General features: G+C 31.6%; 2 protein-coding genes across 9 annotated transcripts; both read right to left on the reverse strand.

The window, feature by feature from the left end:
* Positions 1-281: 281 nt before the first annotated feature.
* On the reverse strand, positions 282-17,865 carry LOC127278766 (E3 ubiquitin-protein ligase HUWE1). 8 transcript variants are annotated; one of them, XM_051300620.1, is made up of 30 exons: positions 17,708-17,865; positions 17,231-17,494; positions 15,789-15,868; positions 15,488-15,706; positions 15,057-15,296; positions 14,686-14,973; positions 14,332-14,603; positions 13,978-14,254; positions 12,459-13,907; positions 8,084-12,387; positions 7,839-7,959; positions 7,644-7,749; positions 7,282-7,566; positions 6,795-6,996; positions 6,555-6,696; positions 6,357-6,483; positions 3,825-6,283; positions 3,566-3,738; positions 3,240-3,421; positions 3,101-3,136; positions 2,931-3,026; positions 2,695-2,825; positions 2,340-2,583; positions 1,921-2,196; positions 1,621-1,809; positions 1,358-1,545; positions 1,128-1,261; positions 890-1,055; positions 623-813; positions 282-423 (listed from the first exon to the last, which is right to left on the reverse strand). In XM_051300620.1, exons 3-30 carry the CDS (start codon positions 15,831-15,833, stop codon positions 321-323), a joined length of 12,645 nt encoding a protein of 4,214 aa, XP_051156577.1. In that variant the 5' UTR covers positions 15,834-15,868; positions 17,231-17,494; positions 17,708-17,865; the 3' UTR covers positions 282-320. The 8 variants fall into 8 exon arrangements, with proteins under 8 accessions (XP_051156577.1, XP_051156576.1, XP_051156574.1 ...); XM_051300619.1 differs by having other exon boundaries at positions 7,833-7,959; XM_051300617.1 differs by having other exon boundaries at positions 7,839-7,974.
* Positions 17,866-18,096: 231 nt separating this feature from the next.
* On the reverse strand, positions 18,097-21,261 carry LOC127278769 (RNA polymerase II-associated factor 1 homolog). The gene is made up of 8 exons (XM_051300625.1): positions 21,002-21,261; positions 20,839-20,931; positions 20,371-20,695; positions 20,148-20,291; positions 19,931-20,034; positions 19,590-19,809; positions 19,285-19,516; positions 18,097-19,109 (listed from the first exon to the last, which is right to left on the reverse strand). Exons 1-8 carry the CDS (start codon positions 21,106-21,108, stop codon positions 18,586-18,588), a joined length of 1,749 nt encoding a protein of 582 aa, XP_051156582.1. The 5' UTR covers positions 21,109-21,261; the 3' UTR covers positions 18,097-18,585.
* Between the last annotated feature and the right edge of the window lie 5,539 nt (positions 21,262-26,800).

Genomic DNA, 26,800 nt, shown 5'->3' on the forward strand with positions numbered 1-26,800 from the left:
AAGTTATTTTCAATAATTACACCACAATTGTATATACATATGAGTGCATTGTGTGTATGTATATATTCGATTTCATTAGGAGCGAAGACCAAGCACATAATAATATGCGTTAATTTTTTTTTTTTTTTTTTCATTTTACCTTCGAGTTACATTGCGCACACAAGCGAAAGAACTGACACACGACCATCGAATATATCCATAATTTAATTTAAAAAATAAAAATAAACAATAAAAAAATAACGTTTTAATGAATTTTTTGCGAGACTTTCTTTTTTAATTAAAAAAAAAAAAAAAAACTCATAACGTTGAAAATTCACAATTTATGCAAATCCGAATCCCTCGCTACATTCGTGAATTGCTTTCAAAAGATTACTTCGCAATTTGTCGTACGTTTCATATACAGGAAGATCCAATTGATTGAAACTGAAAGAAAATTTTTATTATTTAAAAATTAGATAAATACAATTAGAAAGAATTTTTTGCATTCTTTAAAAACTTCTTTCTTATTGAAAGTTTCTATAAGTAAAAAATTATAATTACTATAAATTATAATAAACGAAACGTGAATAGAAAAATTATTTTTCTAAAATTTAAATAAAGAAAATTCTTTAACAACACTTACCAGGTATGGGCTGATGGTAATCTATCGGTTGACCGATCATCTCGATGTATTTGGAACTTTTGTACGCCATTCATTCCTTCTAGTGCGCCAAAACCTTGGAGCGGAACTTTAGACGTTCCAGTAACAAATTGCAAAAATTTCGCTCTATCTGCTTGGTCAAAGCCTCGTAATGCGCGCCAGAACCATTGAATCTAAAAAAAAATTGCATCAGTAGAATATTTCATGTTACAAAAAATATAAAATCCAGATGCAAAAAAAGAATTTTACCTGCAAGGAAGTGGGACTATATTTGTGATATTCGGTGTTGGATTTCAAATCTTCAATATCAACATTTGGTAAACCGCTAATAAGAAGTTCAAGTTCTTGCTCGTTAAAGATGGAAATCAATCTTTTCGGAATGATGTCGTAGAAACCTTCCAAAAACGCATTAAGTCTACAAGGAAAAAAATCATAATTTAATAAAAGTCATTTTTTTCAAACGAAGATTAATGAAAAAAATATTTACTGCTTTCGAATCGCTCCCGTCATTTTCATTTGACAAACAAGACGAATGTACTCCAATTTCGTTTCTTCCGTTACAACTATATTGCGACCATTAGGAATTAAATCTCGTACATCATTTACACCAAATTCATTTACCTATAGAAAATAAATCATAATTAGAGAACAAAATTAATAATTAAAATTTAAATAAAAAATATTTTTCAATTCTAATTAAATTATATTTTTATTTACCTCTGCTGAGAAAGTTAATTCATAACCCAAATCGGAAATATTATGCTCTGTGAGATATACAAGGCCTTTGTAAAAACTATAGTCTTCGCTCTCCATATCTGTGTGTTTCACAAGAATTCCAAGAATGTGTTTATAGAAACTGCGAGTGAAATAACACTCAAGCAATTTATTATCGTAAATTGCTTTCGCTGAAAAAACACAAATAAAATTATTTTTTTATAAAATTTAAAAATTTCATTATTAAAAAAACAAAATTAACTTACCTATCACTCTTCCAACAAATTTATAATAAAACAGATGATTGGGATTGCAATGAGAGGATGAGTTAATCATATACGTGACCCGATCGCCAGGACTGACGGTGAATAATGCGTACATGGGATTGAAAATTTCCCTCGAAATAATCACGTACCATTCTCGTAATAAGCCACCAGCGTCTTGGCCTTCCTCGCCTTAATTCGTAAAAAAATAGAGTGTAATTTTTATAACAAGATAAAAAAAAAATTAAGAGTTTATAGTTGTACAATCAAATTGTCAAATTATTTTCTAGTAATTAAGTATACCTTCGAAGACAATGTAAAATCGATTTTTCCATTCATCAGCATTACGACGATGAAGTTCTCTAAATGAATCTTCAAAAACATGACTCCTGCGAACGTGAACAGCCAATTCCTCACGACGAATTCCTTCGTCCATTCTTTCCAATTCTGTTCTGAAGTATCGCCTCTTAACATCAAAGTCCAAAACTCTCGTATGATCCACCAACACAGAAAATGGTCCATCCGCCAAATGAGTCGTTGTTTGTCGAAGAATTTGATTTAATACAGTTCTATGCGTTTCTATAATTAAATTATCATATTATTTATTTTCTTGATATTCAATTTTAAAAAATATATCTAAAAAAAATTTTTTTTTTCCGATAGTAATAAAATTTTACGTTTATAAATTTCTTTTCTACTATACAGAAATAAAAGAAAATTACCTGCGAATTTTAGGAACTTCAGTTGGTCCGGAGGTAAAGTCTTTTGTGGTGGTGGGTTTATATCCCAGGATGTGTTTGCAACAACTTCAGACTGTGCTGTACCTTCACTGTCAGAATAAATTGGCGAAACAGGTGCCAAATCAGGCACTGCTTCACGGTCACGATTTTCTGTCGTATTTTCGTTGTTTCGATCACGTGAAATGCTGGATGACGAATGTACTAAGAAAAAGGCTTCAACAGCGGGCTAAAAAAAATATAAATGATTATTTTTTTAATTTCAATAAATTTCTTATAATCCAGAACGTCGAGATAATAAAATTATTGTTGTAACATTATTTTTTAACGAATATTTTACCTGCAGAACAAGAACAGCATGATGATCGGGAGTATGTTCAAGTTCAAGTAAACAGGCACTGAGTGTTTCCCACAAGTTGTCCAATACTAAACTCTCACTTAATAATGGAAGTGCTGGTTTTTCTTCTTCAACTAAAAAAAAACGATATTTTTGTGTTATATTCTTCATTATAGAAAATTGGATTAATTATTTGAAAAAAATTAAAAATCTCAATTAATTTGTAATAAAAGAAATACCTTTCTTTGAAGTGGTTGCTTTCTCTTCGGTGGGAGCTGGTTGCGAAGCATTCGCTTGTGATGTATCCATACTTTCAGTATCGGAAAAATTATCAACTGTTAAAAAAAAAGAAATTAATATCTAACATTCAATAATAAGTCTTAAAATTATTTTTAATAAAATTTATTACCTGTTTCCATATTTGTCTCTGCAATTGGCGTTGTTTCTAAATAAATAAATAAATAATTTAAACATTATTGATTTAGTAACAAAATCTAATTAACAATTTCAATTAAGTTGAATTACTATTATTATAAATTAAATATTACCTGTTTTCTTTTTGTTAGCAAGACGTACAGCCTCTCTGATTTGTACAATAACTTTTAATATTCGAAGGAAGAATGCTTGACTAGAAGTCTTACTGATGAGAGCACCCATCGATGGAAGTTGAAGATCACTTCCGGCTTTAATTTTAGATGGTGCAGTGATAACGACATTATCATTTGTAAACCTAAATTTTGACAATTAAAATCCAATTTTATTATAACATACAAAATCAATAAATATTAAAACGTCATTACTCTTTTTCAATATAATCCAAATTTTCATTTTAAGATCCTAAAAATCTAAATAATAATTAATTTTCAAAATTTACCTATCAAGGAGCAGACCACGTTGACCTCCTCCACTTGTTGATGGTTGTTCGTCCAGGGAATTCCTTCTATTTATTTCTCTATTCAAAACCTTTAATTCTATCATCAGTTCCTTGATATGTTCGCACACCATATTTGCCAATTCCATTGCTCCTTCCAAGAGAAGTTTTAAAATCTGCAAAATCAAAATTATATTATAATCGATCAATTGTTTAGATCTAAATTTATTTCAAATCTATTTTTTTTTGAAAAAAAACTCACCAATTGCCGCGTGGGATCAGGACAATGCGACAAATTAAGAAGCAATGCAGTAGCATCCTCGAGGCCTTCTTCGGAACAACTTTTACTCGTAAGAACTTGGACGGCCAATTTAATATGACCCTCTGGTGCAGCGACACATTGTTCCTTACTTGGTTCAACTTTCTTTGCTTTTGTACTGTCCTGCCTTCTATAAGGATTAACTTCACTCAATCCAATTGAAATAAGTGAAAGTAATCTCAATAATTTATCCGTTAATTGACTACTTCGCCTAATCACCGACCAATGAAGCATCGATATTAATTGTCCAAAAGCTGATGCCTCAAATGTTGTTGTACCCTGTTCTGGTTCAGTACCAAGATTTGAACTCGAATGTGTACGCGCCACTGATTTACCTTTTTTCGATGCACACGAATCAAGCCTCAATAACATATCCCAAAAATCAGGTAAGTCACTTTTGCCAGTTTTTGCCGGTGTTTTCGATTTAGCTCCACTCTCTTCTTGTTTCAATAAATTTGCCTCCTTCTCCTTTTCTTTTTCCTTTTCCTTCTCCTCAGCGTCTTTTGATTTCAAAGGCACAAAATAACCCGGGAAACTTTTGGCCAACGAAATAAGTAATTCCAAGGTATGTCGACAAACAGTTGGCGCTGCTTGTGGATGAATTGCAATATTATGTCCACCTTGTCGATCTGATTTTTTACCACCGTGTCTCAATATATGAAAGACATTTGCTCGGCAACCAAGTGCCGCGTCAATACTAATATTCAACCATGATTGTGCATTACTTCGATTATCGATTTTCGGTGAACAATATTCAATGGCGGTGTGCGATGTACCTTTTCTTTTGAATTTACCAATAAAATCAGCAAGAACATCTTTATTTTCATCATTACTTCTCTCAAGTATTCCAAGCAGTGCCTTGACAACCCATTCACGTGTACTTCCATGATAACAGAGATTTCTTATAACCCTATGTAAACGTAGTGTATTAATTTTTGGCTCATCAACAAATAGAAGAACAAGAAGACACGCCATTGATTCATGATCGAGTAATTGACGACCACGTAAACGTAAACCAGCGCCAGTGTGTTGATGTGTCATACAAGTGTCACCGCGTGAATTCCACGAATTCCACTGTGCACGTTGTGGCATCGCGTGAATTGATATTCTTGCATTACCACCACGACCACGACTTGAACTTCTCAATATACTCGACAATGCCGTACTTCCCTGACTCACATGATTGAGAAAACGTTCTTGCATAATATGACGATTACGTGCCTCCCATTCGCGTCTTAAACTTTGTGCCTCTTGCGCTAAATCAGGTGGCAAAACAGATATTTGTGATTCTTCCATATCGGTTAAAATTGCCTGTCGCAATGATGGTTGTAAATTTTGGAAAAAAGCCGCAGCATCCACAGGATCCTCAGGATTTGCCGATGCAGCAGCGTGACGTTGTTGTTCAAGTCTTTGTTGCGCCAAAACCTCCTCCTGAATCGATGGTGGAAGTGCTGCTAAAAATTCTGGATTTACTTCAACTGGTCCTGCTAATTCCTCAGCAACTGATAATGTTGTTCTTTGACGTAATCGTTGAAGTCTCATTTGTTCGGCAATTACTTCATCGCGCATCTCCTCAGGTAATGCAGCAAGAAACGATGGATCAACACCGTCTGGTAATTGTTGTTCCTGTGCCGCTTGTACTTCTTCCTGTACTGCTGGAGCTTGTGCTTGTGCTTCCTGTTGTTCTTCAACTGCTTCCTGTGCATTATTTTCAGTTGTTGATGAAGCTGCTTCCTGATTAACAACATTCGCATTTCTCTCAACACTACCTTGATTAACGTCGGTAAAAAGTCTTCTAACCCAATCGCGACAATCATTATTCTCACGTGACAATTCAACGTTCGTTTCCGGTGTAAAATCAATAAGATTACGATCAGTCGACGATTCAGAGAGATTTGTATCTTCAGAATTACGCTCCGATTGTCTTTGTAATCGTGTAGCTTCAGAGGCACTTGGTCCAAGAACTGAGTCAACAATTGACTCAGCTAATTCCAATGTGGCGCTGAGTCTTGCCGAAACACGTTCGCGATTTGTTTCAACTGTTGTTGGATCAACAACTGTTGTTGGCAGAGGTGGCGGTGGTCGTTCCTCTTCATCTTGAACTGTCACTTCCATCTCACCGGTAACTTCAATAATATCTTCCTCGGGTGTTTGATCGGTTCTTATTGCTTCAACAGTCGCTTCAACTGTCGTTGCTTCCGATGTTGTCGAAGTGGTCGCAGTTTGCTCTTCAGTCATTGTTGTCGACGCTTCAGGTTCAGTGGATGTTGGTTTATCCTTGTCTTTATTCTTGTTCTTTGCAGCTTCCTCATCGGCTGCCTGTTGCTTTTTCCGCTTTTTCCTTTCGGCCAATTCAGCGTTTCGACGTTTCTCCAAATCGGGTATCAATTTATGTACAACACCTTTAAATTAATAAAAATTGCATTATTAACTAATAATTGTTTATGCCATTTTTAAAATAGAAAATATACTCACCAACACAGCAGTCTGGTTGCGAGTCTCCATCCAACAATTTACTTTCCTCTATCCACCAATGTAAAGTTGTTGGAATATTATTTAAAGTAGCGGCTAAACTAGGTCCATATAAATATCCAGATTGATCCTATCAAGAACAGAAATTCAATTAAAATTCAATGAAATAATTAAATTTTATTAAAAAAAAAATAAACTTACAACAAAATCAACCTGTTCTTCATCTTGATTGGTGAATATTCCAAGTGTACTGTCCATAACAAGAACACGTGTATCACGTAAACTTGATGCCAATACTTGACTAGCGGACAATGGAAGTGATTGGGCTGCTGGTCCTAAAAGTCTGTAAATTATAGAGAATATTTTTCCACTATTAATAATAAATTCATTATTTAGCCAACTTAAAGTGGACAACTAAATTAATCCTAATTAAAACCGCACCTTTGCAAAATTACAGGAGGATTGGGATTGCGCGGGTTCGGTACATGGAGGTACTGATACCTGCGTTGGCGAAATGCCCTCGGTAGTCGTGAATTGCTTGGATCCAAACTGTTTTGCGCCATTAGCAAAGGCTGCAGGCTTATACCTAAAATACGAGAAAGCAGTAAAGAACCGTCCACTCTTCTCCGCGAATTAAACGAAGCTGAAAAATATCAAGTTTTATATAAATTAAAACATTTTTTTCCTTTTTTTTTGCTTGCATTCCACATTACACACAATTGTCAGTAAAACAAACAGCAATGACAAAAAAATAACAAAATAAAATAAATAATAAAGATAAAAATATACTAATAAAAGAAAAATTCTTAATTTTTAATTAACTTTCAAAATAAATAGATTTATCGAATAAGGAAAATAAAAAAAACTCCTGGAAGAGAGTTTTTTTTTCATTATTGAAACTGCACTTATTGAGAAAATTAGAATCTACCGTTGCTTGCTGAAACAGAAGATGGTTCTTCGAATGATCCCAATGGTAAAGGCATATTTCCACCCCATGTAAGACCTTGTCTACTTCCAGTTGGTGCTGCTGGATGATCGGAACCTTCATTACCAAAATTGTGTTGTATCATTACCACATTGCTCACATCACGTTCTGACGATGGTAACATTCGGAAAACACTTTCTCCGACATCTTCGTAAAAATCAATACCATCTTCTTCATAGTTTGATGAACCCTCCTCTTCCTCCTCTTCTTCTTCCTCATTTTCTTCACCTATAATCACAGAAAAGTTAGCAAAATCTTTTAATTCAAAGTACTCGTTATTAAAAAAATAAAATTAAAACACCTACCATCGTCTTCCTCCTCCTCTTCTTCGTCATCATCATCTTGAACCTCATCCTCATTGTCTTCGGATGGATTACTTTCTGAATCTGAATCTGAACTCATTAATTCTTCCTGTAAAAAGAAATGAAAAGAAAATTAATAAAAAACGTTATAAATTCTCATTTAATAATAAATAGAGAAAAAGGTGATGTTACTCTTACGGTGGTGTCACGAGTTGGATCAAAGTCTCCTTCGTTGTCACGTAAAGCGAGACTCTCATCATCAATATCCATTGGTCTATGTGAACGGGATGTTGGTTCCTCGGCAACGGCCGAGCCGTTTCTAGAATAGAGGACACTGCTTGATTATAGACAACGTATTTTTATACAATCTCAAAATGATGCTTAATTATTGAAAATAATAAAAAAAATGTTTAATAAAAATAAATCTATCTAATTCTTGATACCTCTCCAAAAGTTGATCCATTATATCCTCGAGCGCTGCTTCATCACCTTCATGTCCCTGTCCCTCGGAAGTTGGTTCTAAACTTTCAGCAGTGACTGAAATATCATGCTCAGTATTTTCTGCATCTTCATTAACTTCCTCGCCAACTGCATGTGTTGCTTCTGATGTTGTTGTTCCCGATTGTTCACCAACTTGTTCCTCTTGTGTTGTTCTATTCTTTGGTTTTGTGAATTTATTATTAACTGCACCTGGCATTGGTTGATTAATAATTCGTGACAATGTCTCGAGAGGTTTTAATGCAGCATTTATTGTCACTGCCATATTGGGACTTGAGAGATCAAGACTGTGGGGTATTTTCGCTAAATCAGTGATTATACCTTTTTTTAACATTATTCTCACAATATAATTGACATTATTGTATTGATGAACTTTAAGTGAGGCACGCAATTGCGTGTGTGATGTCGGCGGACAACTGTCAATCATTGTCGATATTAATCCAATGAGAATTTGTAATTGTGAATGTTTTGCTGAACTCTCAGGTACAGCGAGTGTTCGTATCAATGCGGCTTTTACTTCCGAGACGAGAGTACTTTGCGCTTCAGGTGAATGATTACAGGAGGCAATAGCGGCAATTAACATTCTTGCCATTGTACCACATTGTCGATCGCTCCAATTTTCTGGTAAACTTGGTAAAAGTTTATCGAGTAAGAAAGCCAGTGCGGTGGTATCTTCAGTGATCATTTCACTTTGACCGGCACGATATGTATATTCGGTTATTAAATTAGCAACGGCGCCGTATGATCTTACGGCTTCAGCGAGCATTTTTAGAATTGCCGATTTTTGCAAAAGGGGCTTTTTCGCTTCCTCGGGTTCAACTTTGGTATTGTTGCCCATATCGGTGTACATTTTGAGGGGAATAATTTGTGATACTTGATCATCATCGTCGAGTGGATCGCTTGTTGTTGCAACGGTATTTCTTGTAATGTCTCGTCTCGATGTGGAAGTCGAAGTTGGTGCTGATGTTGACGTTGTGGTTGCTGTTGTTGAGGCTTTTTTCTCAGGACTAAAAGCCGGCGATGCTGAACTGTCCTCTGGTAATACGGGCATTGGTTTAATGAGAGCATTCAATAAATCATGAATAACACCAATGGAAATATCTTCGGTCATTGGCGTTGCTGAAGATTGAACTGGTGGCAATGCCTTCACTACCAATCTATTGTCAACATCATCACGTTTTAAAACACTAACATCAACACGTAAAATATGTTCACATACTTCACGATAAACTTCCGGATCTCTACAAACAGCACTGCTAATTTGTCGAGTCATGAATAAAATTTCCTTATAAGCCGGTGGAATATTCGACTGTGTTCGACTGCGTACTACTTTTTCCATAGCAAGACGAAGTGTCCTTGGCTCCTCAAGAGTGTGACGAATCAAAAGTGTACTGAGATTAATGCATCCAATGAAATTACTCGCCTGTGTCATGTCCAACAATAGACGAACACCACCCTCACGAGCAAAGACCTCGGCATTTTTAAAATCACGAGTCAATCGTAAACAGACTTTCATTAAAGCATGTAACGCATCACGATCAACTGGAATTGCCAACAATTTAACGCAAGCTTGAACGATACTCGGTGTTATACTCGGATCAAGTCCTTGAATCTGAACATTTTTATTCTTCTCCTTCTCCTTATCTTTTTCTTTCTCTTTTTCCTTTTCTTTGTCTTTATTTTCCGCAGGACTCTCCTCGGTATCCATATTCGAATCAGTTTCCTCGTTTGATCCAATTTTCTTAAAAGACATTGTAATTGGTCGTCTATTCTCTGTCTCTTCATTTAATTGTGTCATACACGAGAAAGTAATAAGATATCGTCTTCGACTGTAGGAAATTCTCACCTGACTCTCTCCAGCCATGTATGCTTCATTGATTGTATGATTGTTGGCAGCCGAATAAACCATCCACTTACCAGTATTGAGATCAAACCATTTCCAAACTGGATTTGTCACTTTTTGCATTAATTGTTTTCTCTGCATCAATACAGCAACTTTTTCTAATCGATCAATTAAAAGTAATAAAGGTGCAAGCCATTTTGGTGTTTTAACCGACAAAACCGCATCTTTACTCTCTTTTACTGCTTTATTTTTAGCCGCTGTCAATGGACCTTCACTCATCACTAAAAGTTGCACAAGTTTTTGTAAAATTCCACATTCCTCAACAATTTGTGCACAAGGTACACGCATCTCTTGAATATTTCCCTCAAAAAATAATGTATAGAGATAAATTCTTCCAGCAACTTCATTAGCCTCATTACATTCAACAAGACGTGTTCCAGCATCTTCATCTTGACTTTCAGAAATTTCAATCAAAAAACACACCAAACGTCGAATATCATAAATCAATTGACGCAACATATTGTCCCTCCAAGCCTCACCATTTCTTTTCGTCACAGTGACAAGTAAATCACAAATTCGATAAACCGTATCGGGCATTAAATCCAAAAGATTTAGACACTGATCTAATGCGGATCGGGTAAATTTATTGATACTCTCCGACACTGGAACATCACAAATTGGCTCCTCTGGTACTGTTACCGTTTTTGTATCACTATCACCAAGAGACATGACAATTGCATGCATCATTTGATCATCGTCAGCCAATTCTAAATCCATCATTAAACCCTGTCCACTGGCATCACCCGCTGGGACATCGGATCTTCTCAAAGTAGCTGGATTTGTTAGTAAATAATCAGTAGCCTGTTCCAATGTAACAGTATGCAAAAGTGCCTCAATACAATGACTTCTACTAAATCCCATATCCATCAATTGTCTCAAATGATCACGATTAACAATTGTTTCCGGTAAATCACCACGATCAGCATTACCACCATTTCTTGAACCCGTACCACTTCCCGAACCTGATGCTTCAGAATTCTCCTCCTTTTCGGCACGTTCCTTTATTATTTTCTCACCACGTAAAATATGTCTCAATATCGATAGAATTGATTCCGTCATTCTTGCACCATAATTTTTTAATGGTTTCTTACCCCACATTAACATAACAGCTTCAAAGGCCTTTTTATGAATATCCTGAAGATATTTATTTGGATCAAATGCTTCATAAACTTTATAAACACCTGTACATTTTGACGAAATAACATGTGGTGAATCAAGAATTGCCTTTGGATTAACCATTTTTTCAAGAAGCATTAGCCAAACATCGAGAAATTCACCAGTGCCATCGGGTAAATTAGGATGTTCAAGACCCTCAGTAAGAGGAAATTGTCCACCACCCGATAGTGCCCAACGAAATGTTCCAAAGAATGCATCTTGTCCTCCAAGTTTGACAAATTTTTGTAACATTAAATGATAAGGATGACGTTTCTCATCAAAAAGCATTGGCGATGTGAAACCAACTGAACAAATTAGGAATGTCAATTTAAATTTAGGAATTGGTGACGGTGGCAATTTATCCCATGATAAACCACGCATTAATAAACAATTGAGAGCAGTTGCAACACTTCTTGCAGCTTGCGATGGAATAGCTGGTGTCAATGGAATTTGTTGTCCACGTCGTCGACTCATTGGCGAACCCATACAGAGTTTCACTAAAAGTCCAAAAAGTTCAGCCAACGCTCGTCCCAATCGTGACGAAGCACCAAGAAGTGGTTTAATATATTTCAATTGATGTGTACTTGGCGATGTTCGTCCAGTTGTGCTACTACTGGTACTTGGTTTATCATCAACTTCCATTGAAACTGGCGGTGGATCGGTACTCAATGCTTCCATTGCCGTTGTCATTCCATTACTTCCCATATCTGATACACCCGACCATGATGTTGTACTATCACCTTCAGCGCGTAATTCAGGTGGTATTAATTTATCCATATCTTCTTTTCCAAAATCACAACCAGCGGGAATATTATCATCGCTACATAATGCAAGCAATAGGGTACTCTCCCAAACAAGTGACATATACAATTCAGAAAGTCCTTTCAACACTGTTAAACCCAACTCCGAACCCCAATGATTCATTGATAAATTGCGAATTTCACTTTGACTTGTACGACAAACGTGTACAAAAAGCACAACATAACCGTGCGCTGCATTCATTGCATGAAGAAGAGGTGTCGCGAGATCACTAGTGAACGCTGTCTCAAGATTTGGTGCTGATGCAAGTTCATGTAATAAAACTGAACCACCTGGTGCCTCCATGTGACTGTGAAGTGGTTTCAATAAATTTAAAACATCATTCAATTGTGATAATCCAGTTTTTAACACTTGCGGCTCATGTGCAAGATTCTGAAATAAATAAATAAATTTTTAATTATTATTACTAAATATTAACTAATAAAAATTAAATTAATACTTACGAGAATGCTTTTGCAAACGGAAGCAACAGCCTGTGCAGCTTGTGCAACTGGATAATCAACTGGTAAATTGGGTAAGCCAAGAATCGATAATAATGGAACGAGTCCATCTTGATTGACAAATTCACGACAATGATCGTCAGTTGAATTATTGCTTAAAATAGCGTCGACAAATTTCATAACATTATGAATATAATCGACTAAAGCAATTGGCGTTTTTTCTCTTGGTTGAGGTGGTGGTCCAGGTTGTGCTGGCGATGGTGATGGTTGTTCTTCACGTTGTGGATGTGAACTTGTACTTGCTTCTTCCTCATCTTCCTCCTCTTCATCGCTACTACTTCCAGCGCCACCACCACGATTACTATTCGTATCACCAACTCCAACACCTACCGATTGTCCTGGTGATTGTCGATTTGTTGAATTTGTATGTGATGGTGAATTATCTGTTTTATTTGCCGCACGCCAACAAATATAACGTGGATCACAACCAAGAACGCATAATTCTTTCAATAATTTAACAATTGCTGAAATTGCATCGGTTTTTAAACTTGGTTGATGTCTCATTAATTCGTCCATTGCATTGCCTAAATTTGTTGCCGTATCACCGAGTGGTTCAACGCTACGACGTCGTCGCATTGCTGATAAATAGACAGGTGAAAGAAGTACTTTAAATAGACGTTCAAATGGTCGACGTTTAGAAAATGATTCAAGTCCACGTGTATTTAAACACAATGCACTAAAGACATTTGGCATTGATCCTAAAACTTCTCTAGTGGCAGGAACGTCTTTAATAAGCAATGCATGCTGAACAACTTCTGTAAGGCCATTGTCCTGTAATGTTGACAACAGGGACGGTTCTTGAAAAACATAAACAGTAACAACATCAGTGGCAAGTAAAAAAAGTGATGGTCCATAATATTCCGAATTACTGATAATATGTTTCAACGATGATGGTAATGTTCCTTCCATAACGTGTCGTATACTATCAGAAAATGTTGGATCTTGAATAGCTTTTTTCAAAAAATTCAACATTGATTTTAATAAAGCGGCACGTTGTGGTAAACATGTTTTTCCACTTTTAGCTGCCGAATAATCAGGTTGTTGTTGCTGTTGAGGTTGTTGCTGTTCAGATTTTTCTTCAGTCTTAATCATTGTCTCATCTTCTGAGAATTCCATAGGATTTGATGTCTCTTCACGTTCCTCGAATGGTTCATTCGTTGAATTCGAAGCATCGGCTTCATTTCGTGTTGTTGATGTTTCGGCAGTTTGATTAATTGGATCGCTTGTTATTACAATATCTTGTGGTTCAATTTCAAATGGTTGTTCTTTACGACATACATTCACTTCCATATCAAGACGTTTTATAAAGCTATTCAAACCAAAATGTGCTTGAAATCCTTGCATATCGATATTTGTTATTAAATCAATAACTCTCACTGCTCTTGTGACAAACTGTAAGAATAAAATAAATTATGTAATTATATATATATATTTCAAAATATACAATTAAAAATAAACTCACAGTGATGTGTTCTAATTCACTTCCTGGCCAGTTTATCACTTTTAAAAGACTTTCCATCATTCCACAACTGACAAGAGCCTCGCCACCGGCTTCATAACTCGCGAGATGATACAAGAAACTGAATAAAGCCGTAGCTAATGGAAGTGGAAAAGGTTGTCCATCGGGTTGTGGTGATGTCAAAGTTGTTATGCATGTTCGCACAAGAACTGGAAGAAATCCATGATAAGAACTCGCTCCCGTTACATCAATTATCATATTCAATCTTGATCCTGGTTTTCTGTGGAAAATGTCGTAATTTTTAAAAATCAGTTACATTTATAAAAAATTAAACAGAAAAATTTAATTTTTCCTTACTTTGGGAAATGTGGATTCCGATCGAGATGAATGATACTTGTCAATGTTCGTAATGCGGCGGCTCTAATTTCAACAAGATGTGAATTTGGAAGCTCCAATAATTCAACCAATTCTTCGAGTAATCCCGCGTGTAGGAGGCTATGTGCATTTTCCTGTAATGCATTACTGTAAACAAGCACGGAAAGCGCTTGAAGACGAGCTTGCACGCATTGTAGGCGTCTTCGATAATCTGAGAAACTATGTGCTAGTCTAATATGTGTCAGAAGGGCCATCTAATTAGAAAAATAAATTATTCGAAACATTGAAAAAAAAAATTCAATTATTTATTTATTATAATTAAAACAAAATATATACCTGTCGGTCTCCAGGAACATTGTGTACTTTTAACAAATCGTTCATCAGCTGTGCAGGGGTTATTCCAAGTTTATCGACATTTTCTATGTGAATATATATTACAAAATTTGTCTGACCAGTCTTTTTTGCACTAACATTACTAGAACTACTATTTGATGGATCTGAACCTGACGAATTCTCTGCGTAATATTCAAAGTGCAATGTCGTGGCACTCGCAGGGAATGGTTTATCGGGATATTCCTTGCAACAGTCAGCTAAGCCAAAGCCATTTTCTTTGCCACCCCAGCTCTGTAAAAAATAATTATTTAAATATAAAATACTTTACAGCTTTTCAATTGAAAACACACAAATAGAAAAAAACGCTTCATTACCTCAGCCAAATGAGTTAGCCTACTAAGCAATGCCTGTCGCTTGTCACTATTCAATCGGGTGATGAAATTACTACGTTTACTGAACATGTACAAGAGGTTCAAGACACCAAGTACGACATGCATGTCGCAACTGGACAATAAAGCGACCAAATGTTCCATACTGTTGTATAAGTGTCGAGAAAATGAGTGCTCGATCAGCAATGTGGTGAAATGAAGGACCCATAGTAGTAATTCCTTTGCCTGACAAAAAAAAAAAAAAAAAACAATTTATTATTATATTAACAAAAATTAAAATATTTTTATTATAAAAAATACAGAATTTTAAATATCTACATAATTTGAATTATTAAAAATATCAGTAAAAATAAGAACATTAATTTAACATTTTCAAAATAATTAGAATTTTTTTTTTTTGTTTAGTGAAAGATTACCTCTCTATTCTGGGGTAAATCACAGGCTAGTTCCCAAAGATTTTCTGGACTTCGTGTTGCAGCTTCCTCAAGAATGCTGTCACTCAAATCCAGAACATCAATCCAATGGAAAAGTTCACATTTTCCAAAAGTCCAAGCATCTATTTGCTTTAGTTCTTCTAAAAGTTCTGCATGTGAACAAGAACGCAGCTTACTTATCAAAGCTTGACATTCCGCAGGCTGGAAAAAATAAATTTATTAATAAAATAAAAAAAGTTTAACAAAAATTATTTTAGAATTATAATACTAGAAATAAACTTACCACTTCTGAAGTGCATTTTTTTAATCTGCTTCTATCGATCTTCATTGTAAAATTTTGTTTTTTTTATCTACGACTAAAATCTGAAAAAATATGTAATATATAAAACTTAATAATATAATAATAAATAATATATTTAATGATTTACGTGCAGTTAAAGAGAAATTATTAAAATTGCAAACAATCACAGATTACAAAGATATTTTAGATGATAAATGATAACTGTCATCTATCTTAAAACATACTGTGTCAATAAATTCGTCATACACTAATATTATTTAAAATGACTCGTTTTAATTTTACAAAATCGTGTCTAAAATTATTAAAATAATAATATCCATGAATTTTTTTCATTTTCCACATAATGAATAATTAAATAATATAATTATTTTCTATGTTAAAAATTAACTACTAAAATCGAGATGATTCAATTGTTATGAAAAGCAGAACATGTTCAGACAAGAAAGGTAATATCGATTGCTTTAACGTGAAAGATAAGCATTTTAAACAGAGTCATTCAACTCTTTCCCTGTCTATATATATCTTCTCTCTTTCTCTATCTTTCTTTGTAAAAATTGCTAAACTTTACATTTCTAAATTTTTATCATTTTGTTTTTCTTAATGATTTACTATTAAAATCACGACAAAATGAAATATAATAAAAAAATTTTTTACTGACATTTGTTAATAAAGATAAATGTAAAATATTAAAACTGAAGAATATTCTAAATTTCCTTAAATTTGCAATAATGACACTGATTTAGGAATTTATTTCATCAGGAATTTCAGACACCTACCTAACCTTTCAGTAATTATTCGTTTCTAACCTATAAAACGTAAAAAAAACCGTTCAATAAGATTTTACTTTTAAAAGAAATTACTCTAATAAAATAAAAAAAAAACTTGTTATCTATCATAATGCTTGTCTATTATAGAGAACAAATCCTGATTGAAGATCCGATTATACATTATATCATAAATCACTATAATTCGCTGCTTATAAAAAAAAAAAATGGTTTCAGTAAGAATTTTAAAGTCACGACACACGTGCACAAATGAAAAATAGAAAAAAATCTCTATTGATTTACAGCAGTGTATTTCTTTTTTTTCACTTAGGAAAATTAAGGTCATTGATCCAATTCGAAAATTTAGAAGACGTTAAAATTGCAAAGTCACGAGAGATGGTGGTCTAACCTGATAATTTGTTGAGAGCACTGAAAACCTAAGTCGCAATACATTCAACAACAAAGGAGGAAAAACAAGTTCAAACATCTCACTTATACACTCGCGACAATCTTTATACATTTGGTAACACGTAATCCACAAGATTTTAATTCTATTGAAATAAAGCAGACATTTTTTTTATTAACTTTAAAGAATGATTTAACTATTAGAAAATGATTGAAATCAAATTTTGTTTAGCGCGCAAATGAAAAATCGCTTACCCAGAGATGACCTTGTCCAGACTCGCGTCCGTTTTCCTTGATGCAACGCTCTCGTCCTCTACACACTTGATCCCTTTGTGGTTATCAGGAATACTGGAATTACACGTCACGGGCATCGCGGTCGTCTCAAAAGCGGAATAAAAATCCCGATTATGGACCGAAGGTCCTCACCCTCTTCCAAGCACAAAATTTCGTGGTCTGTGATCAGCCTCAAGGATCAATCACTGGTCTTTGAAAAAAGATCAGGAAAGATGAAAATCAAACCTAAAAGAACCGTTTTTTCACGATTAAATCATTTGATTGATATTAAAATTTATCAGAAAATGGACACGAGTACAAAATCAAAACAAAACTGAGCGTGGACCGAGCGCGATCTTTTCTTCCTCTCTCTACCGCTCACCCCACAATCACCGCCATTTTACAGACCCGCTCTATGTTCCAAGAATTGTCTTCACATTCTCATTTTATGTCACTTACCTCAAAGCATCAGATCTAAATCCACACAAAACTTGTTGATATCAATTATCACCGTTTTTATTCTTCTTAGAAACTGTGTTAGTAATGAAACTATCGCTCACTAATTACGTGTAAGGAGCGCTAAAATGTTTTCTGTCTGACTCCGACTAAAAACGATGAAATTTACCAAATGTTTCCTATCAAGCATAGATGGCGCTTCGGAGCACATTTTTCTCGCGGGAAATTTAAATATGAATTTCTGTTAACTCTTTTTTTCGTTGAAATTTTTTTGTACCATTATATAATTATTAAAATGACAAATAATTAATTCGTAGTAAATTATTAATAAATAAAGATACTGATAATGTAGTTTTATAATAAATTACGATTATATAGTATAAATTTAAATTTTATTTAGAAAAATTAAAGAACATGTTCTTTGTAACAATATAAACATATCGGTGAGTATTAATGAAAAGTTCTTAAAAATTATATTTATATATTTACACATTAAATGTGTAATTTCTTAAGTAACTGTTTTTTTTGTTAGATAAGGAAAATGAATAAATTTATTATAATTTATAATGTAAATAATATTTTGAAATATTCTCGACATTTTTATCTTTAATACGGAATTGAATTCATTTTATTCGCGAGAATAATTTTTTACTTTAGTTGTAAACCAAAAAAATAATTTTAAATTAACGATAATTATTAGCATCAACAAAAGCATAACTTTGGCTTTGAAAAAAAAAAATAAACGAAACATTTAACTCTTAATTTCTTCAATATAATCTGATTATTGCCATTCGCAATTTTATTCTTCTATTATCTTTTTTTTAATCTTCTTTGAAAACGATTGCGATTTTCGCAATTATTAATTTTGGAGATTTTACTTTTCATTCAGTAGATGGCGAACGTGATTTATTGGATGATTTTGATCCCGATCTAGAGCGAGAAGAATTATATCTAGAATTTGACGAAGAACGAGAATATGATCGGCTTCTAGATTTGGATCTAGATCTTGATCTCGATCTAGAATTTGAACGAGATTGTGATCGACTTTTAGATTTGGATCTTGATCTTGATGTAGATCGTGATCTACTTTTGGATTTTGATCTAGATCTTGATGTAGAATTTGATGTAGATCGTGATCGACTTTTGGATTTTGATCTAGATCTTGATGAAGAATTTGATCTAGATCGTGATCGACTTTTGGATTTTGATCTAGATCTTGATGTTGAATTTGATCCAGAGCGTGATCGACTTTTGGATTTTGATCTAGATCTTGATGAAGAATTTGATCTAGATCGTGATCGACTTTTGGATTTTGATCCAGATCTTGACGTAGAACTTGATTTAGATCGTGATCGACTTTTGGATTTAGATTTTGATCGGGAACGACGTTGTGATTCCAATTCATCTAAAAAAAATTTATAATTCAATTTATAATTTAATTTACAAATCTAATTTAATTTTAATTTTATGTCAACTAATTACATTTTTTGAGACTTAAATTTTTTTAAACTTTAATTTAAAAATTAATTTCAATTACAAAAGAAGTATGTAACAAAATTTAATAATCCTAATAAGTAAACCTTTGTTTTCATTTTCTTGAATTTGAGGTTGAACAAGTTGCACTTCCTCCTCTTGTTCGCTTTCATCATATCCAGCAGGTTCTAATTGTTTTTCTCTATATCTGTGCATTTTTGACTCTGTACTTGTAAGAGGTCTATGTTTAACAATTAAACGAGTATTATTAGCAACTTGATTAGCCTTCAATCTTCGCTTAACTAAGCGTACACGAGTTTCAAGTTCGTTATAATAAACCTGCAAAAATAAAAATAAATAATAAAAGTAAATAATTCAAATTAAATAGCTTGAAATAACATTTTAATCATACCCCGTCTTTTCGTATAACAAAAAAGTAATTTTCTTCGTAACTCGCTTTTGTTGCTTTGCTTCTTACAGTCCAATTGTATTCGCGACTTATTTTGTAATCATATTCTTCATCTGACATATAATTTACTCCAGCTTTCACATCTTTTCTACGTTTCTCTAATGTTTCTTGCGTGGGCAAGAAATATGCAACAAATTGTTCTCCACTCTCATCTTTAACACCTCTGAAAAGAAAACAATAGTATAATATATAAATGGCTGAATAAATTTATTAGAAAATTTTAAATTCACAGAAAAAAAAATTTTTTAAAATTATAATAAACAAATTTTTAATAGCTAATTTACCTTATTAAAGCTTGTGACATTTCTTCAATTTGTGCAGAAATAGAGCGTCCTGGTGGTGCAGGATCTGTTTCAAAAATTACTTGCGCACATGGATATTTCCACAACTGTAACAATTGAAAATACCAAAGTTAATATAAATTTTTGGTAATAATTACAACAAATAATTTTAATAAAAACAATAATAAAATGATTTTGATTTAAAAAAAGAAAAAGTTACCTCAAAATCAGGAAACACTGGTAATATTTCAATTGGCACAACATTTGGTTTACTATGATGTACTTCAATTGGTTTTTTGCAATCTTCAAAAGTTTTTTTTATTGCACTTATTTGACTACTACGATCCATATATAAAATTCCTTCCTATTTAAAATGTGAAATAAAATAAAAAAATATAAACATAAAAAATTAAATAAAAAGAAATAAAATAGATAAAACTAACTGCAAGAGTTTTTTTGACATTATATCCAACTTTAGCCTCAACTTTCTCAACAGTTTGAGATTGAAATCGTGTTTGTTCTGTGGAAATATATTCAGTTCGCCGAAGCCAAGATACACTTTTTGCATGATGTTTTGAGCGAGTTGTATCTTGTGGCATAAACATTTCTTCTTCTATAATTTTCTCATCAGCCGACTCCAATTGACCATTGCAATTTGATACAAAACGATCTTGATCAACTAAATCAATTTCAATTCCCAAATCAGGTTCATTTAACAGCTCATGTTTAAATTCCTGTTCTAAACTTGTGGGTTTGTATTCGACAAAACTAAAAAATATATTTTAACTTAAACATTAATAAAATTAAATATACAAAAGTCCTTTTTTCAAAATCATCAATAAATAATTAATCTATTTTAACGATAAATATACAATTTGTTAACTCGAAAAAAAAAATTACAAAGAACTTACCGAGTCGATGAAAACGGATGCTTAATGAATTTTAGATCAAATGGAAAATCTGGTAAACTATTGTTATACCTTACTTTTAATAACAACTCAGAACTAAAAAATATTAAATAATCGAACATTATTTTTGTATAAAATTATAAATAACCTAGTTTTGAAACTTTACCTTTTATTAGTATTATTTATTTGTGTATCATTTTCTTCCTTCTTTACAGTTGACGGACTTTTAATTTCCTTTTTTATAGCCAAAGGACTTTTAATTGTAGGTGCCATTTTATTACAATAATTTGCTCAACAATAACAGAAAAATTAATACTTATTATAAATGTAAACTATACATTTGTTGTTGCAATTTTTATTGTCCAAACGATCAAAACTATATCCAAAACATGACTATCAACACGTGTTTTTTTGCGTGTTTTGATGTGTTTAACTTCACGCTTGCGCATTTTAAAGTACTTGAGATACTTTCTTAATTTCATGAATAAATACAAAATCAAGAGTAATTATTCATAAAAGGTATTCTCATTGTTTACAATTTTCAATTATTTTTCTTAATTTAAAGTTTTATTAATTAAATAACGACTTGTATTTACAATTTTGTATTTCGCGCTAAAATTTTAGTCAAGGTACTTCCATTTCACGATGACAGGTGGCACCACTTGACTATTTCACGAAAAATCAGTTAAATTTTGAATAATGACAGTTATTTTCTACTTGTACAGACTGGAGTTTGCAACAATTAGTTATTTTATTCATTTAATTATCATTTATCAAAAACAATTAGTGATTGTTAAAGCAGAAATCAGAAAGTTTAAAGCTCCTAAAATCATTACGAAGAATAATAAGTGTTTTCCATTATTTCTAACTCTCGTTATTTTATAGCAGCATCACTGTTAATGATGCATCGTTAAATTTTGTCTTCATCGACTTGAAGGTATTTATTTATTAAATTTATGTACAATTTATTTAATATTTCTTATTTTTATTTATTTTCATCTAGAAATCATTGGAGATTTAATTTTTATTGCATATATATTTTTAAAATATTTTAATAATGTACTTATGGTGTATCATAACCTCTAATATATTGTTTTCTTCAGTTACGACTAAGGTGAGAATAAAATTGATATCTTTAATTTATCAGTTATCAGTCAAAACTTCAAATGACGGGATATATATAATATAATTTTGTCTTTTAGTTCTGTCATTTTGTCATCTTACTGTTCTTCAGTGATCAAATTATTTTGGTGTAGTTTAATTTCACAATTATAAATTGTGATACATAATTAATATTTCGAAATTCAATCATGTTACAAAACTGTATTTTATACAAGAAAACAATTTGAATTAATTAAAATTTATTTTTTTTTTAGATAAAATACAAGAAGATTTTTAATTATTGTTTTTGATGAGTCGGATGTATCTAGAAATGGAAGATAACTTGCAATAATTTCGTTTGCAAAAACTGAAAAAAAGGAACACGTGAGTTTAAATTTATTATTAATTAAATTGTTTTTTCAAATAGAATATTAGAACGTTTTGAAAAAAATTTACTTTGGCAACTAAAGTAATTAGTTTCGAAGAAATTAATTAGAGAGAATTTTTTTTTTTTTAAATAAATTCGAGTTTTTCAATTAATTTATTAAAAAGAGAAAAAAATGTTCAATTTCGAACGTTATTTAGAAATGTCAGTTGAAGCTATGGAAAGAATTGGTCCTTTCAATTTTCTAATTTCGATGGAGAGACAGAAAGGGGTGGATATTTGAACTCGTCCCTGTTACATATCCTTTTTATACTTTGTGTGTTGGAGCTTCTACACCACCCACGCCACCCACCATTTTCGACTGTCTTCTATATATTGTACTACGAAGGCACTCTCTGAATTTCTCCTCCAAAATAGTTCCACTCCTAAAACCTCGACAAGACTGAATGGCCAAGAGTGGGGGATATTTTCCCCTTTATCCACCCACGCAATCAATAGCAAGCCTAAGGTTTCTACTGAATGGACTCTCCGTTCCCTCCACGCCTACCCCAACCCCCCCCCCCTTGTTATTGATTACTATGCTCGAGGGGGGCTGTATCGACCCGTTCAGCTGTATTACAGTTCATTCATAAATCTTCAGTTTTCACTCACAATCATTCACAATCAAACTGATTATCGAATTTATAGTTTGCACCTACTATAATTTTCATTTATTTTTTTTTTCATTTCAAAAATATGATAAATGTTTGATATTTTTTTTAAAGTGTAACAGTAACAGTTATTTTAGTTAAAAATATACTTTCACGAAACAAAGTAATTTGTTACAACTTTTTTTGGAAAAGGTATTTTTTCAATAATTGGTTTTTATTTTAAAGAATTCGAAATTGGATTACAATTATTATTATAAATATAAAAAAAAATAATTTACCATAAGTAATTAATAATTTCTCTTTAAACTTGTAATATCACATTTTTATTGTAAAACTTAAATTATTTTCAAACGATAATGACAAACATATTGTGTTGATTGCCAATATTTTATTGACATTAAAAGAAAGAAAATCTGTTGTAATTTCTTGATATATGGGTCATTTATCGATTTCGGATAATAATCATCACTTTTACACGCACTTTCATATTCAAATATTTTTTTTAAATCGATTTTTAATTATCTTATTTTCATCTTACTGATTTTTTATTTGATTAAAAAATTAATTTTTTAAAACAAAACGAAAAAAATCGCAAAATTTATATTCAATAAAATTGTATAGATAAAATAGATTAATAGATTTTTATTGTTCAGATAAATCTTTGATTTATCAACAATTAATTGAATTAAAAATTAAATCAATGAGGATAAATCTATTTTTATTGTAAATTTTATAAGAATATTAAAGGAGTCTGCAACGGAAATGGATCGTACATTTCAATAACGAGTATACTGCATTTCGAGTTATATCAAAGAGAAAAAGAGGAAGAGAGAGGGATATTCCTCGTTGTTTAACAAACGACCGAATCAATTGATTGTGTGCCGCAGAAACGAGAATCCTTTTCTGATTCATTGGGAATTCTAAATTACTTGACATTTGCATGGAACACGTTTTAAGTATTTCTCTCTTTCTCTCTTTTGCTGCAAAAATGCCCCGTGAATGCGAGAGATAAAAGAAACTCGGCCAAGAGATCACGGATGCTTTTTTTAAAATTTCAAGAGAATACTACCTGGCGCGCATTTAAAATTTATTGAAGTAAAAATGACAATTCCAGATGACGACGCTGTGCAGTTATGTCTGAATTTTAAAAACTCCCTGTAACATATTTCCTTAATTTTGCACCGAGAGAAAAAGAGACATTTTTCAAGTCTATAAAATTTTTAAATAAAAAAAAGAGATATTTTCAATTTTCTAGTAAAAATTTTTTATCGATATTGACATTTTTTTTTCTATGGCATATAAAATTTACATTTTTAATTAAACTCGTAATCTCGTTGAAAAAATCTAACCTGGTTAAAAAATATACAGAATACAATTCAAAATAAAATTTTTTTTAATATTAAAAAAATATAACGCATAAAAATAATTCGGCTTTAAAGTGTTAAATATTTAATTTCATTAAAAAAAAAAAAAAAAAAAAGAAAACAATGACTTTTGAACTTTTTCTAATTGAGTTTGAATTCTGTGTGTTAAAATGAAAATATTTTTCATCAATCATGAACAAAAAGCTCTTGGTCAACAGGTTTAAAAAAGGAGTGTCAGTGCATTCGTTATCGGTAAAGGGCACTGAAGCCATTCAATCTCTTTGACCTTTAATGTTCGAAAGAAGTGACATCATCAATCATTAATACAAGATTTGAAGCACATCTCTTTCGACAACGCTTTATATATTCAATCTGCTTCACGTTATTCACCCCATTTTAAAAAATATAAATACTTTTTAAAAAAAAAAAAAAAATTATATGACAATTATATAATATATTATAATAATGATTTTGTATAACATTGTAATTATATAATACATTAGAGTAATTATATATTATAATAATTATACAATATAATTATTATATAATATAAATAATTGTATAATTACTTGCTTAAAGACAGGCAAAATTCCCTCTGAGGTGAAATTTTCCGTTTATAAAAACAACGACGAATATAAATCTAAATGGATTAAGAAATTTTTTTTTTTTTTAATTAAAATTCATCTACTTGAAATTGAAATTATTATAAATTTATTTCACGAGGTAAAGCTTTGTGATTATCGTTTGATATATTGTTATATAAATATAGAAATTTACGACTCTACCTTTATATATACGAATAATGCTGCCGTTTGTCAAGTGAAATTTGCTCAGTCTTTGCTTATTGCATTTTATGAGAAAACTTTAAGAACATAAATTTCGGTTTATTATAAGCTTAATATTATGTTCCATCAGCAACAGGAGAGCTATAGAAAAATAATCCTTTTATCCCTCTCTCTTCTGTCATCATGTATAGACACTATACGAAAAGTATCAGTTAAGATACCTTTAAATTATTGTATACACAAGGGGTAAAGTTTAACTTGATATAATTTTTGATGTAGAGATAATAGAAAAACTTTGCTGTCTTCGGTATTATTAAAATATTTATTTAATGGATATTAGCATCTCTTTAGGGGAAACAAAATTACAAATTATAGGATTAAACTTATCTATTCATAATCTATAAAATGTAATTTAAATTTAGTTTAATTTGTATTTAATTTATATTATTATTTTCAAGTTTGTGATTAATTTATACATTTAATTGGCCTACTAATTTGTTTCTATGTACACTCGTTAAAATAATTACAGAAAATTTGTTTAATTATGAGTTATGAAACTCGGAGAATTCTTGAGATTCTCCACTTAGCATCTTTAATTAATAATATCTTAAGAAATATTAAATAATTTATTTAGTATTTTTTTTTTTTAAATTTCGATTAAAATTTTTCTCGTTAGGAAATTGTTTTATAAATTTTAAAATTTTTCTTGATTCATCTCTCATTTTTCAAATTTGTATTTATTCACAATATTTACAATATTTATTATTAATTTTCATTAAATTAGAACTATCTACATATTTGTTTAGTTATAAATGTCTGAATTGCAAGGAAAACCACAAGAATTTCTGTTCAACTTTGAGACAATATAATATGTGGACAATTTATGGAATTTATGAAATTTAAAAATGTAAAAACAAACTCTGGGATATTAATTTTTTTTTCTTAAACTAATTTGAGATGCTTTTATTTGAAAATAAATAAAAATTCAACTAGTAATGAAAACTGAAAAATGTAAAGACATTTTTTTTCAGGAAAAATAATTTATCAAATTTTGTTATTATTTTGCAAAAAAAAAAAAATTTTACACCGTAAAACAAATAATAACAAATGGAAGATTGTATTTATTAATTTTCTATATTCTCGTTTATCAATTTTTGAAAGACTATTATCGCCTAACATTCGAAAAGCACATATATATTAGACTTTTTTTCTAACTTAAATGTCAATTTTAGCAATGAAAAATGAATCCTGGATTGCATCTTTGTTCACATTTGTATCATTCGAATTCTCACTATCCTCGATTTCCATTCAATTTTATCTTCGCCTAGAAAATAGAAATTGATTTTAATTTAATAAAAAAGAAAAAGTTTACATTGACATCGATATTTTTTTTATTTCAGAAATTTTCGTGCCGTGATATGGAAAAAAATAAATAAACATAAATAATCGAGGACAATAAATTTTTATGAAGTATAAAAATAAACACCAATTGTCGAGTTAGTGAAAAAGTTATAAAAGGTAAAATAGTGTTTCAAAATGAAGTTAAATGTTCAAAACAGACAAATTGTGGAATTTTTTTACACAACAATGAAATTTACGAGTTAACGAGAATATGATATACATATAAGAGAAAATCTCATAAAATATAGAAAAACACGTGCTTTTTGATAATATCAGAAT

The sequence above is a fragment of the Leptopilina boulardi genome, unplaced genomic scaffold, assembly GCF_019393585.1.
Source record: "Leptopilina boulardi isolate dan_hultmark-lab unplaced genomic scaffold, ZJU_Lbou_2.1 LbouV2_211, whole genome shotgun sequence".
Lineage (NCBI taxonomy): Eukaryota > Metazoa > Arthropoda > Insecta > Hymenoptera > Figitidae > Leptopilina > Leptopilina boulardi.

Bases quoted from the DNA above. Each gene is read 5' to 3' on its own strand.
- LOC127278766 (XM_051300616.1), bottom strand. From the start codon at position 15,833: ATGAAGATCGATAGAAGCAGATTAAAAAAATGCACTTCAGAAGTG. The intron at 15,707-15,788 runs GTAAGTTTATTT...TATTTTTTCCAG, and splicing joins AAAAATGCACTTCAGAAGTG to CCTGCGGAATGTCAAGCTTT. The intron at 3,739-3,824 runs GTGAGTTTTTTT...TTGATTTTGCAG, and splicing joins CTGATCCCACGCGGCAATTG to ATTTTAAAACTTCTCTTGGA.
- LOC127278769 (XM_051300625.1), bottom strand. From the start codon at position 21,108: ATGGCACCTACAATTAAAAGTCCTTTGGCTATAAAAAAGGAAATTAAA. The intron at 20,035-20,147 runs GTAACTTTTTCT...CAATTGTTACAG, and splicing joins CAGTGTTTCCTGATTTTGAG to TTGTGGAAATATCCATGTGC. The intron at 19,110-19,284 runs GTTTACTTATTA...AATTTTTTTTAG, and splicing joins TCAAGAAAATGAAAACAAAG to ATGAATTGGAATCACAACGT.